At 35.9% G+C, this 18,098-nt stretch overlaps 1 protein-coding gene across 1 annotated transcript in view; it reads left to right on the forward strand.

The window, feature by feature from the left end:
• The window catches only part of AKAP6 (A-kinase anchoring protein 6), a 203,896-nt gene extending 186,377 nt beyond the window's left edge, over positions 1-17,519 (forward strand). Inside the window, exon 12 of the mRNA XM_062494828.1 lies at positions 13,758-17,519. Within this exon, the coding sequence (XP_062350812.1) occupies positions 13,758-17,174 (3,417 nt within the window). The 3' untranslated portion in view covers positions 17,175-17,519. The remainder of the gene's footprint in view (positions 1-13,757) is intronic.
• Positions 17,520-18,098: the final 579 nt, after the last annotated feature.

The raw sequence follows: 18,098 nt of genomic DNA on the forward strand, positions 1-18,098 counted from the left end.
ACTGAAAAGTTAAAAAATGGTTTTGGGACAGACACAGTCATAGCATTGCCCAAGAATTAAGTCAAAGTGTAAATATATAAGTTGTTTTCTACCATTTTTTATAAATGTTTTTGCTCAGCCAGTGGTATACCCAATGCAAATTTTGTATTTAACCTCAATGGATTATTCTGGATGCTACAGAGGATTCCAATTTGTGTATGCCTTGCCCAGATCAGGTATGTCTCTGTATAGAAAGCTCACAATGAGTGACCATGGAAAGGTCACAATGAGGTGACCATGGAAATTCACTTTTTTGGGATGGGGAGAGAGAGAAAAATGTGTGGTTTCTAATGGACTTTACTTTAGCTGTAATTCAATATTCCTGCCTTTTTGGTGAGTAGAGAAGCTGCTTTTTCTCCAGAATGGTTATTCATTGAATGAGAAACATACCTGTTTTATGGAGCAGACAATTTCTTTTCTTATTCAACAGAGAGTGCTAATTATGGTAGGGACAGTATTACTCATGCATTTAAAATGGAGATTTTGAGCTAAGGCAATTTGGGTTAAGGTGCCCTAATTCTCACATTGTCCTGAAAATGTCTGAAATATTCATTTGTCTGAGCAGCAAGTTCAATACTATACCTCATGAAAAAAAAATTATTTCTCTTCTTCCTCTGAGTCATCTTATGTGTACATTACACTGAAAGTCTGACAGAGCCCTCATCTGTATTGGCTTGAAAGTATGCTGTACATCTAGCCACATAATTGAAAATAAGAAGGCCACAATAAATGGGATAGCCTTGGGGTATAACACCCAAGGGATTCAATTGGTGTCGCTTTGTATCAATGTCCATGCATCATGGTAATTGAGGTAACATAACCAATTACCACATTTTAATTAGAGTTGTAAGGACTTGGGAAAATCTGCAATGGTGAGACAGCTCGCTTGAAAAAAAAAGAAAAAGAATAAAAAAACCACTTCTTTCCACAAGCTTGTTTCTTGGGAGTTAAGGAACCTGCTTAAATGGCTGTTCAGGATTTTTCCCCGAAAACCTCCTGGTTTCCTTCTTTATAATACATTTGGAAAAGCAAATTGTTAAAGTGCAGTATATTGTTTCTGATTTGGTGTGTTTCTTCTTTTACTCTATTTGTCTGTTTCTGTGATGCTTTGTGCGAAAGAAAACAGTTTTCATGTTAGTCATGGTGTCTCCACTTCTCTATATTTACTTCAATGATGCAATATTTTTTCAACCCATAGAATCACATTTCTTCTACGCTTTAAAAATACACACAAACCCCATTGTTTCAGGGATAAAAAAATGAATCTGTCATTGTTCAGTTATTTGCTAGATAGCATCACTGAACAAAACTTGGCTTCTAAAAGTTTCTTATTTCATCACAAGCCGTCATTTGGTAAGCTAAAAATCCTACATAAAATTTAGAAGTTCATCAGGAGTGTCTAGCACAGCAAACGACTGAGATATTATTAACTTAATTGGATGAGAAGGGCAAATTACATATTGTAAAGTGCTGAACACACATTACATGATCTACAACAAAATTATCTACCATTACAAATTATTTAATGACTTATGTTTGGACCTTTTCAGATTTATTTTTTACTATCACAATTTTTGTTTTAATATTGGACCTCTTCCATATACTCTACTATCTTAGTAGTACTGTCTTATTGGCTTGCATTTGCTCACTTTGGTGCTTCCTTAAAATATTTAATTTTTAAGCAAATGGATATTTGATTTTAGAATTTGCAATATGATGCACCATCCTCATACTTGAGGTACATTTTTGAGCTTCTGGGTTGTGTTGCATGTCTTGTTTGTGGAACAATGTGGACATGGAACAATTATCCATAGGATCTAAAACGTAGTTACACAGACGCTGAACCTAAATCTAGATTTTTCTTGGACTTAATTGAAGATAGGTAATACATCCCACATTATTGCTAGAAATTCTGTGTTTCTCGTAATTTCCTTGAGGACTGGTCATAATTATGAGGACAGCTGTCATGGCAGTGCACAGTCTGGATATTTTCATAAAACAAAGCTCATAAAACCCTTCTTGTTGAGCAGATCTTAGTAAAAAAAATTGCAGACCCCGTCAACTTTAGTCAGAATTCAGATAAATATGTTATATTCTTGAGAAAGTCTCCTGAGTGGTCACCTGCAACGGTAGGTTTTTAGAGTGAATAGAAAGAAAAAAAAAGAAATATATTCAAGTCTTTCAACAGAGGGCTCTACTCCATCCTCAGAGACTGCAAATATTTCTGTCACAACTAAAATATAAGGTAACAATCCAACAGTGAAATACTCCCAGCACTTCAACAATCTGCTGTATTATTCCACTGTTTCCCTCACATTGGCAGATATCATGTTTAGCCATGGCTTTGTAAGATAATGGGAAGTTAAAACTCATAACCCCAGCCAAACCAGAAAAATTCTTAGGAATAATCAGTTTTAGTGGGAAAATAAGTAGTACTCAGAAATTGGAAATATGGTGTTTCCAAAGCATGACGATGCTGAGAGAACTGTCAAGCACCATTTAAACAGCAGAAATACCTCATTAAAAAATAAAAGCTAAAATGGCTAAGTTTGAACTTTTAAGGACAGATGTCTTCAAAAGAACTCACTTCCTATTTAGGCACTTAAATATGGGGTCAGATATTTAATAGTGCTCAGCAGACACAAACTCTCATTGCAATGCACTGTGCTCAAATTACAGGATGAAGTCAGTGTTTTATTTAGACACCTAATATCCACTAATCATAAGTTCGTGACTCACACCAGGATTGTTTTAAAAATTACAGTTAAGAGAAATATGAAAGTCACAAACTTGTGATTTTTAAATTAATTTAATGACTTGTTCCTCTGCATGTCTAAGTTATCCAGTTCTGGAAGGAACAGTATATGAGTGTAATTGAAGCTAATCTTCAGATCTCTTTTTTCCAGGAGTTCCCAAACAAAATAGTTTTTAGAAAAGGAGGAAGAAACCTTATTTTGTGACAGATTGCACTGCAGTTTTTCTATCTTACAAGGACCTTCCATATTGGATGATAAGGCCACAATACTCATGCCACTATGGAAATATATTTGCAGGATCTCCAGGAAGTATATGATAGTCAGTATCTCATTGTTCACTAATATACAGTATTCTAGGAGCTGCATCAGACAGGAATACAATTAAAAACTATTTTAAAAATAAAGGAAAATAACTAAGGTACAATTATTTACTCTTTTTTCTTAACACAAAAGGAAAAGGCACCCAATAAATTATCAGGCAGGAGATTTAAAGCAATCAAAAGGGAATACTATTTTCATGGTGTGCATAATAAAAATGAAATTTGTTCCGACAGGATATGGAGGATAGCAAAAATACAAATTACTTCAGTAGGCAATCAGAAAAATTAATGGAGGTGACATCAGTTAATGCTTATTAAATTCCGGCTGTGAAAGTCCCTACTGGCTAACTTCTCAAATTTGGGAGGGCAGCTTCTATACCCTTCTGTGCATTTGAGAGTTTTCTAACTTTTCCATAAACATTCACTACTAACCACTGCAGGAGATGGACTCAGCTGAATGGACTGTTGATCTCACCCAAAATGACTGTTGCTGTTTGAAAGCACATGAATTTGCAGATGTGGAGGCCTACCTGTGCTATATGTACTGTGAAGAAAATTTGCAATGTGCCTAGCGAGCTTTCATTGTGTTTGGAGGGCTATTTCCTATTTACAAAAGCTGTAATGTGGCAATTTAGGTAGTGTGCTTTCACCAGAAGAAACCTTTCAAAAAATGTACCTACTTAACAAGTTTTCAAGATATTTCGAGCATAGTTTTTCTGTAAAACATACAGAGATTATAATAAATAGATGTATTTAATATTTAAATATGCACATACATTTATGTCAGAGGTACTATAATATACATTAAAAAATAAAATGTAAATTAGGAGCAATGATGATCTGAGTTTCATTTGTCCTTACATATAAGATGTTTGTGTCATTGTTGTAGCTCTAATCCACATCCAAGTCTTCGTGTTTGGTGTATGCAGTAATATGTAAATTACCTAGCCAGCTGCGTTAAGCAGTGTTTGTTTATTCTATTTCTTTTGGCATAGCATGCAACTGAATTTCTGCCAAAAATGTGGCTGCTTCAGGGAACACTGTTTGAGTTGAAGGAAGTTTTGAAAGGAAAGATATATCATAAGTCTTTACTCTGTGAAACAGTTTAATCAAAAGACACTGTGTTCATAAAAAAGACCTGTATTAACGTAAAAGAATGAGTTTGTGAAATACAATGAGCAAACAGAATCTTTTTAGAACACTGTTTACATTGGCTTTGTAAACAAGAATACAATACTAAGAGGCAGCGCCTTTTTTTCCGTGTGTGGGAAAGATGAATGGAGTAGTGAAATGTGAAAATGGAAAGTTTAAGAAAAATTATTTTTAAATGACATATTAATATCCCCTAACACATAGCAGCTAAGTACATTTAAATTTAGAAATCAGTGATGTTTAAATGTTAAAAAATTGTATTAATGATGCGAGAGCTATCTACTTACACTTGCACTCCTTTCAGCCTTCCAGTCTGACACTTCCTTTTTTATCCAGCCAGCTAATTTCCCTTCCTTTGTGAGGAGTAACTGTTTTCACACTAGTCCTTACCCAGCAAGCCTCCTCATTGTTTCATGGTTAATTATCTTCTTGAGCTTCACCTTCTCCAGTGAAGGGAGAAAGACTGGGCCTCCCCACAGCTCTAATGAAAGCTAAGTTTTAGAGATTCACTTCGTGAATAAATGCAGTGTCTGATCTACAAACATAATAGATGAGTTCCTAAACTTTATGGAGTCACAGCTCATTCAGCAGGTTTACTGGTTTCCTGAACAATTCAGACAATCACTTTAGTCTAAAAATCCATTTTGACTTTTAAACGGGGAGGAATATTGTTTCAGTATGAAACAAAATACCATAAAGTGTTCCAAAATTTCTAAACACTACACAAAAAGTACATGTCAAACATACAGTTTCAGTAAAAACCTGAGCACTGCATGAAAGACTTGGAACTCTATATCACATATTAACAACACTTCTACTGATAACATTAATACTAATAGCCCTGTGCCCCCCAATTATTACTTTGTAAACTCTTAGTATTCATTGGACTTTCAGTGCCTTACCAGCACTGAAAATAATCATTGTGGATACAATGAAATCTTCAACTTATGTTTTGATTTGAGCCCAAGTTTAAGCTGTGCAACATTTAAAATAAACTCACCTGTAAGAGAAGAAAACTGAATAATGGCAATATAATGATTTTTTAACAGTGAGTTACTCCCCATTGTAATTTTTTACTCTGTCAAACTAAGACAGCCACATATAAACGTCTCACAAGAGCAAGATATTGTTGTCCACTACTTTGCCTTATTTCAAGTGAATTTCTACAAGGTATGCTTATATCAAATCATTTTGCAAGTGACCAAACCAAGCTGTGCACATAATACTGGTACTTGAGACACTGCACAGGACCTATTCAATGTACTAGCTTAGATTGGAAATTCCTTTTTTTCCAGCCACCTCCAGAGCTGTGTTGACAACTATTACATGTAGAGAGAGGTATAAACATCACTTACCAGAGAAGGAGAAAAGAAAATAATCTGGAAGTTCAAAGATGAGATGATCTCGGTGAAAGAGCTCTGCCTACCTAGGGATTGCTTATATTTGGAGATTAGGCCAGTGCTTCCATATTGCAACGTTTGAAGAGCAGTTTTTCTTAGATATAGGCTCTGTAATGGCAAGGAGCAATTGTGCTGTTGTAGCCTCAAAGTGCTTACTATTGTAATTTTGATTCATTGCCAGAACTGCCTGCCACTTACTGACAACTGTGGTGTTTAACTTAGCATTTGGAAATCCATAGGTGGGCAGACTGTGCAAGTACTTACAATATGCAGTATTCTTCTAGCCTTTGACTTAACAATACTTGCTTATTGACTCCCCTCAAGTCAATATCTCAAATTTCTAGATGGTGAATCAATCACTTCAGGAAATGCCAGAACTGAAATTGCAAAGAAATTGCATTGAAAATTTAAATAAGTAGGACAAGGAGTCCCTTCTCATTGATAATGTGAATTTGGTGGTCTCTCAACTGATTCAGAAGAAGAAACTGATGATAGGGACAGGTATTTTTCATGCAGTCCTGTTGTTCATAAATAATAGATAGTATCCCTTTCCAGTATACTGAAAGAATTTTTTATTCAGAAATTCAAGTCTCTCTATTCCAGTTCTTCGTGAGAAAAGTTTCTTTCTAGGATTCTTCTAAGGTCAAGCTCCCAAGGGCTTATGTCCTGCTCTTTTGTACCTTATATCATCTGTGTTTCTATGGTGATTCTCACTCTTCTAAGTTTTTCACCAACCCTCATTTCTGGTGAAAAAGATCTTTTAAAAGCTGTGATTTTGGTGTTCCGGTGTGCCTGCTGTAGATTGGAGATGGCTATTGCATCTACAGAGTCCATTCATAGATTTCTGGTTTAACTGAGAGTACAGTGTTAAAGGACTACCAGTTACAGTGCAAACAGTATGAAATTGAAAGTATTGATAATAGTATGCAGACCTCTTAACAATCACAAAGAGAAAGAATCGAGTGATTTTATTGTGCCACTTTGCTTTGCTGGTATAAATTTATTTATGAGCATCTAAATGCAGAATGCAATTGATTTGGCATTAATATGATGTTCTACAGATTCCCTGTTTTTTCTGGATATTTTATAGTCTTAACTATAAAGACACCATTTGGGTCAAGTTCTGAGACTTTGCATGAATAAACTCCCACCAACATGAGTGGACATGGATCTGAGGTGTAGTGCCAGGGTTTGCTTCTTAACTATATGTGCATGAAACAATCTGGGTTTAGATAAAGCCAAGAATATTTTTCTAAGAGTTTCATAAAGGCCTTGTGATAGATTCTTGAACAAAGAAAATCATATATTTCTCTGAAGTAAAGGTGAGATATGAAATGTCATTCAAGGGCAAAAAATCCTGTCATGTAACCTCTTGACAGATGAAAAGAAAGCTACAAAACAGTAGAAACAACAGTTGGTAAAATATGTCATGTAGACAGGTTTTCTCATCACAAAAAAAAAGCCCAAATACACAACTTGGGATACAGGTCTGGGATTGTAAACCTATTTGGATGACAATATTATTCAATCTAAAAATGCTATAGATGTTCTTTCTAGTAACATTCTTTAGCAAATAAGAAACATAGATGTTAGAAAGGATATGGTGGCAAAAAAAAAAAAAAAAAGAGGCAAATGCTTCTGTAGAAGATGGAAAACAGATATGGGTAGGTCATTAGCAATGATATTTTGGACACAGAGCAGGGACTGAACTTGTTAAGTCCCTGCTTTTGTCTTGATCTGTGATCAAAGTCAGATTCTGCAGGCCTTCTGCTGACATGGCTCACCTGTTTCAGCCTGGCTTGTGCATTCCAGTGTGATGTGTGAGTGGAGTGGGATGGAGAGGCTGGAGCCTTCCACTCTTTTGTCCATCTGATAAGCAGGGAGCTCACCAAGGGAATTAGAAGACCCTCATAGGACTCATATGCAGGCACAACTGACCCCAGAACTTCACGTAGCATCAAGTGACATAGAAAATAGCAGAAGACTACTTAGAGAATGGACAATTTCCCTGACTTCTAAAACACTTCTCCTACTAGTAGGAATTAATAGTTTTCAGCTGGGCATCCTCTTAAAATGTCACTGCTGTTATTTTACTTTTATTTTACTGTTTACTGTTATGTTGCTTTGAAGATGTGCCCACAAAGCTGCTGCCATGATAAAGAAAATTAGCAGTTTTAAAACGTAGATATGACAATAGTAGTCCTTTAGACTGTTATTTCTGGGCATTATCATAGAACTTCAAACATCATCATGTAGACCTGAGCAATGGTCGAGCCTCTGTTGTTCCCAGCTCATACTGAGACCCTTGCAGGTGACATCTGTGACTGCAGAGGGCAAAGTCAATGTCCTTCCAGTGGAATAGGAATTGGTGCATATGTAGGTGCATCCACCTGTGTATGACCCTGGCACTACCTGTAAGTATACATGACCCCTGAAAGAGAAGAAGGAGACGTGCATGTGGAGGATTGAACATGTAATATCATTGAGAGGGACAATAATAACTGTAAAATTCAGTAAGAGATTACCATATATTTAGATCTTATTTTCTCAGGAAATAAATGTGTACCTGCTTTTGATTGCAATTATAACAAATATGTATGTTCATGTATATTTCTTTCATGATATGTGATAAAGAATACTGCTTCCATATATTCTGAGAATATATTATAATCTCTAGGCCACTTTGGTGTTATGCACGGGGAATATTATGCACATGTTTATGCATATTAAAAATTCATGTTGGGAAATGGGGATAGTCTTTTTGATGACTATGATATAGGCAACACCATTTAGAAAATGAATTTAAGTGACACAGAGGTGAAATGGCACTGTACACTTGACTATTTCCCTCAGCAGAAGTACTTAGCATGCTTGCATTTTACAAAAGACAAAATCATGTTTGTCTTCCTTGAATGTGCATGCATTCCTAGAGGTGGGGGATGGTTTTCTGTCCTTTTTCTTTTATCCCCTGGCCCCTAAGTGCAGTTGAGTTTGGATCATTTGGCCACAGCAACTGAAGGATATGTTGCAGGGTGGGAGAAAGAACAGAGTTTGTATTTATAATAATAATAAAAAAAGTGAAAAGCTCTTTTTTTCATGTTAATTCCTTTAAAAAGTATAATAGTACGTAGGGGTTACATTACAGGCCTTTTTCACCAACACAAAGTATCTGTACTGGAGTAACGCATGCAAATGAAGCCAAAACAGAGAATCATTGTTTAATATAATTTGCTTGAGAAAGAAGTTAAATTATTCTTAATTTAGTAAAGGAATCAAATGAAAAATTGCATTTTGACACTTTCCCTTAAAAAGCATTGGGGTTGAGGAAATGTCTTTATTTGGCTTAATAACCTTATTTCTTCCCATTAACATTTTCTGCAGATTAACTGGTTGGCCATTAAACACCAACTCTGCGAGGATTTAAGCACACACTAAATTGTTCTCACAAGAGTTATCCCACCGAAATGGGAATGCTATTCTGAGCAAAATAGTTCTGAATTCAAACTAGGAAGAGCTAAAGTCCTTAAAGTTGCAGTTTCAAATACATTAGAATTAATTTAACCTTTCACTCTTCTGAGTCTATAATTTAATAGACTATTCACTTAATCATATTTAAAACTTTTCATGCAAGAGTAAATGCTTCCTAAGTGTTGTTTATCTAGTGATAATATGTAAAAAATAGGAATATGCATAATATTGTGCATATTTTGATTCTTATTACTTTGCAATTTTTCTTACTTTCTTGGTCAAAACTATTTGCCTTCTCTTACTGGTCTCAGACATCGTCTCTAAATGCAGTGGTATTTAGTGACTTTATAATGATAAAGGCCACTCAGACCTACTTTAAAACTGCCCATTTTTAGAAAAATTAAATATCTGTTTTTACTCACACATTCCTGCACATATAAAAAAAACAAGTTTCTGAATTCCAGGAAATTTAGTGCCACCAATTACACAAATCAATATCCAAAAAGTTTTTGCCAGGTAGGATGGTACCTTTGTGATGTTTTGCCACAGACTTCAGCAAAGCCAGGGCTTAAGTCAGTGTACAGGGCTCGCTCCATTGAAATGTGAAGTTCTGCAGCACACTCCAAGATTCTCTTGAAATATAGTCTGTCTTACATGTGGAGATCAGAATGTCTGTCTGTGATAGACACCTTCCCTTTTGGGTATTTGCATTTCAAGAAGGGATCATAGAATCAGAGAATCATACAGTCAGAGAGTAGTTTGGATTAGAAGGGAACTCAAAGATCATCTAGTTCCAATCTCCCTGCCATGGACACAGACTCACAAGACCAAGTCACTCAGACTCCTTGATCCAGGCTAGGTAGAACTTCCTTTGGAATCTGTAAGAACAAACTCTCTAGGAAAGACATATTCTTAATTAACTGAAACAAAATTAAAAACATGGTGCAGCTCCTACTTTACTTTACTTTGCAGCTCTTACTGTACTTTACAAGTAAAGCTTTCCCAATTGGAAATGGCAGTAGATTTATCTACTTTGTGTAAAAGATGCATTCTACAATATGCTATACAATTCTTTCAAATTAAAAACATAAAAGAAGAAAGAACACAATTTTTCCCTGTAAAGTGAGCAAACAGAATTTACCTCTGGCACTATCTAACATTTATCATTTGTTCTGTATAACACCAAGTAAAGGATAATGTTGGCAAGTTTGAAACATTCTGTTAGCAGGACCTAAAAATCTAACTCTAATCATCTAGCATCCTGCCTCTGCACTGAGCAGCCTGAGAAAGAGACATCAAATATGATAAAAATAATTCCTAAAAATTCCTGTGTTTTTACTGCTGTCAGTGCAAATGTAGTCTGGAGTGACACCATCTTCCATTCTTTGCTCCAGAGATTTATTCCAGAGGCTACGGTGTGGGTCTTCCAAAAACTACCTCAATCTCTGCCTTGTTTGATCACCTCACTAAATTTTGCAAAAAAAATATAGGGGAAATATATAGCTGTATTAAAAATGACAAATACAAAATGTGTGTAACTTAAGCTGAGTAGTTTGTTTCCAAGTTTAAACTTTTCCTGTACTTTAGAAGGTCTGCTAGTGTAGCTGATAACCATTAAATTTGAACTTCAAGGAATATGATCTTTATAACTACAGTAGTAATTCACTAATATCAATTTAGTCAGTTCCTTGGGCAGAGAAAGCTATATTAGTAAAATGACCATATCTACATAAGAGTCTTTTCAAGTATAAACAACAAGCAGAAGGAAAATAAAATAAAATAAAATAACATAAAATAAAATAAAATAAAATAAAATAAAATAAAATAAAATCCACTGCCATCAAGCTAAGCCTGCAAAATCTCCGAGTTTATTCCAGGCCTTGGAAAAGCATGTGCATTTTAAGAATAAAAAAAATAGGCTTTGAAGTGGGGAGCACTCAGTGAAGATGAATGGGCTGAGGTCACAACTCTACATGTTTTATTGTTTTAGTCCATCTGACTTGCTGAACAAACAAGGCAGCCAAGTGCTGATTTACAGAGGGAAGGTTATCTTCCTGACCAATAAGGACCAAATGTTTTGTTTTGAGAAACAGAATCAGATTCTGTGGAACATAAAATCCGTGGAACCTGCTGCTGATTTCCTGCCTTCAGGAATTTCTTCTTGCAGCTGGCAGAAGCTGAAAACAGTAAAATCAAGCAGTTTAGGAAATTTCCCACAGAAATATCTTCCTAATGCTGAGTACGACAGAGTTGTAAAACATGGCACAGAGAAAAGGAGCCATTGACTCTGATTTCTTTTGTAATCTAACAGAATTTCAAATAATTGCATTTTACTTAAATGTTAGTGAAGGGTCATCTACAGGTGAGAGACTGAGCCCAATTAAGTACAAGCCAGGATCTTTTATTAAAACATGACAAACTGGCAAATCAAAATAAAAATTTCTGGACTTCACAATGTACAGAGCTGCTCTGACAGCCTTAACTCTCTAGCAAATGGGTGTTTATGCAGGAATTTAACTTTAGCCAATGTCTCCTGGGGGAAAAAAAAAAAAGAACTCTAGCAAAGGTACTCTATAAAAGCTTTGGGGTAGGTAGATCCACAAAGAGACTCAAAGCTTCAACATTAGTCAAGACAGATTCACAAAATACTGAAGGCCTCCTAACCAGCCAAAAATGAAAAAATTCTTTCACACCTGCAGTCCTGCCCATTATTATGTGCAATATCTTAAGACAGCTGCAGTACTCAGGGGTCTACATTACAGCTAAGCCAAATAAAGCGTGAGGACACAGATTTATCTTGGATGGAGAGAGTTGATTTATCAAGTAAGTTAATAATTGCATCACCCTGTTAAATGGTGGATAGCTGCCCAGTCTGGAAGAAATAATTCCTCCTGATTTTCTTTTATTGTTTTAGCCTTTTGTTCACTGGGCATACTGGGATGATATAGCCTTTTGCGTTGCACAGAAAAAGTGCCACCTATATCCATAATTAAATAAGCACTGTAAGCACTGGAGCAGATGTTTGGCACTGTCTTTGTCTGTTGCTCATCAAACAAGCCAATCACAGCACTGCAAGACAAAATTCTCTTCATCTATCTATAACCAAATTAATATTTGTTTCATGCAAGATGACACAGGACAAACAAACTTCTTTTAAGAGCAGCATGTGGGTAGGGCTTCTCCTGAGAGAATAGCTTGGTTCATATCTCTTATGCCCAGTCTGGCAAAGTGTCCCAGCCCAGAAGTTAGTGTCCTAACTATTGTGCTCACAAAAGGGCAGTGAAGCTTTAGTTCCTACTTCAAAGAGAGTTTCCAGCTGAGAATTGAAGTCAGAAATATGTGCCTTTCCCTGCACAATCAACCTTGGCTGGGTCTTGATGGATCTAAGTCAGTAACTATGTTGTGCAGAACTGCACTTCGTTGGATTACAGCTTCGTTTTATCTGCTTTATACTTGCTGGGATTGGCTGTTGCTGTTTGGCATTATGTCAATGTTGTATTTGAAAAACATCACCTGCTCAAAGAAAATTAGAGAAAGCAAGACATCAGAGTTGAAAGATTTCTTGGAAGAAGTGTTTGTGTTTCTGGATAGAGTGATCACTGTTCAGCTGTTCAGATGATTTAAACTAAACTATTCCACATTTGTCAACAGTTCTATTACAGGAATCCTTGTAAAAGCAAAGCCTTATACAAAGGTCTCTCAGGAAATAGAAAAATAAAGAAAAATTAATTTGTGCTCAGCCCCCAAATCAGGGACCATTTCACTCTTATTTTTGAGGACTTACAGTGGTTTGGTACTGTTGGCCACTTGACAGATCACATCTAAGTGAGAAAAGTTGTCAATGTGTTCTTCCTCTTCTGCACGTGTCTAGAAGGAACAATTCTTGTTATCATGTGTTCTGAGTCATAATAATGAATGTTAGTGGAAAGTTACAAATCTTAAAAAAGAAAATTAAGTTTCTCTCACGTATTTATCAGCCCTTTTCCAGACAAAGGTGCCAGGGCAGACATTATTTGAAACTCATGTAGTACTTGATCTTTCAGCTGAACATACATTCATTAGTCTCATTTACTGGTCTTTTGTATTGCCTTTATTATCAAGTGAAGAATAAATACAAATTCTAATAAAAATTCATCAGTACTTGTGATCTCTTGTTTTAAGGCTGACTACACAGAAATTTGTTATAAGCATTTAAAAAATCCTTTCATAAATCCTTTACATCTTTACTATATTAAGCAGGCTGAGAAAAATTTTCATATCTAACATAATTGCATGGTTTTTACTAACACACTAATGTGTGATTCCAAGTCAAAATTTATTATATATAAAGAAACTAATCACAATTAATATCTATTCAAATTTCTTTATTATATTTTGACAGCAAATAAGAAGTAAAAAAGTAAGAAGTCCAAGAAATCTTTCAAAATGTAATAGGTTTCATTTTAATTGATCATTTTAATAGCACACAAGATATAACAAAATTAAAAGCCTATTAGTGATCATTGTTCCAAAAATGCACTTTACTTCCATTAACTTATTAACTTAAAATTCCATGATTTTAGTGGAAGAACATTTAAAGTACAGCTGTAAATATTTTTAATCTTTTACTTTTTCTTTTACAGGAGCCTCTAAATGTTATTGATCCCAGTTTGATGGATCTAAATGGTCCAAGTGAAGATGCACTAGAATGGGATGAAACTGACATAAGTAATAAGCTCATCAGTATTCATGAAGACTTAAGTGATCCTGATCAGGAGCTCAGCAAGGATGATCTAAGCCAGAAACCTGCTTCAGAAGAATGTGGTGATAATGATCTGAATGAAGATGAAAGTATCAGTAGTCATGGAATTCCTCTTTATTGTCCCAACATTACTTCCCCTCCAAATCCTCACATCTATCAGGTCTATAGTCTTCATAATATTGAATTATCAGAAAAAAAACATATGCCTTTTTTGAAAAAAACATCCAGACTCTCCAGTGTAATGCAGTCTAATATTTTAAACAAAAGTCTCAGTAAAGACTCATCATTTTCCTCTACCAAATCCCTGCCAGATCTAATAGGAGGTACCACACTGGGAAAACCATATAACTGCATGTATCAGAGTGGAAACATAAGCAGGCATTCTGAGAGTGAGAGTGGGATAGTGAGTGAATGTGATACAGAAACTACAAATAATTCAGAAATTTTTTTGCTAAATGATATTGAAAGCAGTCAGAGTAATCCTGAAATTGGGCATGTGGAAAGCCAAGTGGATAATGTAATAAAACCAAAACTCAAACAAGATGAAGAAGATCATACTAGTCTTTCAGATGATTTCCAATTGGCTCCTTCTGCATGTTGTGGAAGTGAAAATGATGAGGATTTGGACAGCATTACTATGTCTAACCCTGGCTGTCTAGAAGAATTGCAAGAAAAACATGATGTGTTTACATTTTATGATTATTCATATCTTCAAGGCTCCAAATTCAAATTACCAGTGATAATGAAACAATCTCAAATTGATAAAACACATACAGAGGGTAGTTTGTTTCATGATTTTTGTCTTGACAAAATACCTGGTAAATCTGAACATAAGTCTGGAGAGTCACAACCAGATGGGTTTATACGTGATCATACTCTGGCAAGTATCTGTGCAGAATCAGATCCCAATTCTTGTAAATCTGCAGAAACTATAAGAAAATTACCTGTTACAGAGAGTACAAGACAGGTTTCAGCTTTTTCTCACAGTTCTTCTTTAGAATCTCTATCTGTAGTAGGTGATTTATTCAGCTCAGGTATTTTTAAAAGTGGAGATGGTCTTCAGCGAAGTGCCTCTTTGGAGAGCTGGCTGACTTCCTACAAAAGCAACGAAGATCTTTTTAGTCATCATGGCTCTGGAGACATAAGTGCAAGCAGTGATTCTGTTGGAGAGCTCAGTAAAAGGACATTGGATCTTTTGAATCGCTTAGAGAATATCCAGAGTCCGTCAGATCAAAAAATAAAGCGCAGCATCTCTGATATAACACTCCAAAGTAGCTCTCAAAAAATGTCTTTTACTGGACAGCTGTCTCTAGATATCGCATCTTCAATCAATGAAGATTCAGCAGCTTCTCTCACTGAACTCAGCAGCAGTGAGGATCTTTCTCTCTGCTCTGAAGACATTGTACTGCACAGAAATAAAATACCAGATTCAAATGCATCATTTAGAAAACATCTTAATAGATCTGTAGCTGATGAGAGCGATGTCAATGTCAGCATGATTGTTAATGTCTCCTGCACTTCTGCTTGCACTGATGATGAAGATGACAGTGATTTGCTTTCAAGTTCCACCCTTACCTTAACTGAGGAAGAGCTAGGTATCAAAGATGAAGATGATGACTCCAGTATAGCAACTGATGAGGATATTTATGAAGAATGCAATTTAATTTCAGGACTTGATTACATAAAAAATGAGCTCCAAACCTGGATTAGACCAAAATTTTCCTTGACAAGGGAGAAAAGAAAAAGTAATCTCAGTGATGAAATTCAGCGCAGTAAAGAAGTTAGTAATGAGACATCAAAAGCCACAGATACATTAAGCATTGAAACACTATTGAATGGTTCAGTACAGAAAATATCAGAAAATAATGGCAATAGTAAGAATATATCATGTGATCGTGAAAAAGGGACAAAGAGTCACCCAGTGAAAGACACCTTTCAGGTTGTGAAGGATCAGCTGGTGGATGATATGGAGAATGGCAATGTTGAAAATACTCTTGGCAGTCAAAAGGAAGATCTTAGAGTAGCAGCAACCCCCAAAACTCATGCATCACTTGATGTCAGAGAAGCTGAAAATGAGTGTGGTGTCTGTGAAGCATTTACCGACAGTTCAGATGATTCACATATGGATGGCAAGGAAACTGTTCTGTCCTCAGCTGGATCCAGGAACTCTCCAAGAGAATGTCAAAATCATCTTCAGTCTGATCATCACGCTGTTGCTTCCTCTCCTGCAAAAAAGCCTTGCCTTGAATCTTCCTCAGAAATTAATTCTGTAGGCATACAAGATACAGCTTTACAATTATCCTTATCTAGTGGTCAACAGTATAGAACAAGTATTACTGAAAAATTTCCTGATTGCTGTGCAGGCTTGAAATCCAGTGAAGCAGAATGCAACTCATCAGCCAATGGTCTTGATTTGTGCTGTAACTGTGAGTCTGCTGATTTTGATAGAAAAAACATGGAAGATGGCTCAGTACACAATTTTGTGAGGGAGATTATAGACATGACATCAACAGCTTTGAAAAGTAAGTCACAACCTGAATGTGAGTCATCTGCTCCAACTTCATTAGCACAGATCAAGGAAAAGGTGTTAGAACACTCTCACAGACCCATCCAGCTGAGAAAAGGGGACTTCTATTCTTATCTTTCACTTTCTTCTCATGATAGTGACTGTGGAGAAGTAATCAAATACATAGAGGAAAAGAGCAGCACTCCTGTGCCACTGGATTTCACAGATGAGAGAGAAGATATTGAATGCTTCTTTGAAGCCTGCCCTGAGGAAGAACGGGTTGAGCAGCAGCAGCAGTCTATTTCTAATGGTTCTTCTGAAACACAAGTTGAGCAACAGCCTATTTCTAGCTCTGTTTCTGAAACATCTGCAGAGTCACTAGGTGAAGTGTCTCCAGAGTCATTAGAAGTTAAAACTTCTGAAGGTAGGGATTTATCTTTCTTATGTGGGGATGACAATGATATAAATATTCCAAATAATAACAAAAAATGTGCATCAAGTAATTCGAAAAATGCTGATCATGATTTGCTGTTTTCAGATGGACAAAATGAAAGTTTGGGAAAGAATTCTTCAGAGGTTAGCACTGAAAAGAGTAGTGCAGGAAAACCACCTGAAACAGAAGAGAAAAAAGGAAGTGTTGCTGCTTCTGAAGAGGCTTCAGCTACAGAGTTGCAGATAAAGCCTGGCCATTCACAGAAAAAGGATAGTTTGCATCAGAACAGAAAAACTCTTACTTGTGAAGAAAATCTCCTGAAACTTCATAAGGAAAGACATATAAATATGCACAGATAGAATGTAACCTTCTCCAGGCACATAGATTATTCTAAAAACAGGTATGTACTCTGCAAGTTGCACTTTTTTTTAACCTTTGTTTTAATTTTTTTTTTTTAATTTTTTTTTTTTTTTTTGGTACAATGAAAGGAATTGTTGGCCCGGGCTTCTGTTTCATGATAGTGCCATATAATTTGTTTTGATTACACTATAATCCCAGTTTACATGCCACTAGTCAACAAATACAATGAATACTAATTGCTTTTTTTGCCCTTCGGCTTTGCACTGGCTGGAGCTGCTCCCTTCTGGAACAAGTCTGCTATCTTGCAGAACCTGGGAATTCTTCAAACATAATATATCAGCCTCTTTTCCCTCCTCAGCTGAGGGAATCAGAAACCATCTCTGCTCATTGGCGCTTTTCTCTGCAGCCTATTGGTCTTAGGAGGGGTTAAAAAACACTTGATAAAGCTGAACTTCCAGTTCTACAAGAACTAGTTTGTTTGACTAGTGAGTTGGAGTTCTATATTTCTAGACAAACCATGAAGAATGGCGAAGCAGATTGGAGAATAGAGAGATAATAATTCTTCTCCTGATGTAATTTTACCATGATTTTAATTCAGTAAGCCATTATTAAGAACACAACTATTACAACATAGCATTAGGCCAAAAGCTGAGGTTTCCAAAAGAACAAATCTTTACATCATCATGCAAATATATAATGTGAGGGTAATGGAAATGGAAGTTGATAGTCATTCAGCAGTACTGCAACCTTCAGTTCTATTTCGTGGTAAGCATTTTGAAACATGAATAAGTTGGTGGAACCTAAGGCGAAAAGGTGGTCCTGATCTCTACCAATGTTTGAAAGTGGTTCAGATCTGGAATTTCTGACCTCACATAAATGTTGAACAATAACTGCACATTTAATAAGAGAAGAGGATCTACAAA

The sequence above is a fragment of the Cinclus cinclus genome, chromosome 6 (assembly GCF_963662255.1).
Source record: "Cinclus cinclus chromosome 6, bCinCin1.1, whole genome shotgun sequence".
NCBI classification, from domain to species: Eukaryota; Metazoa; Chordata; class Aves; order Passeriformes; family Cinclidae; genus Cinclus; species Cinclus cinclus.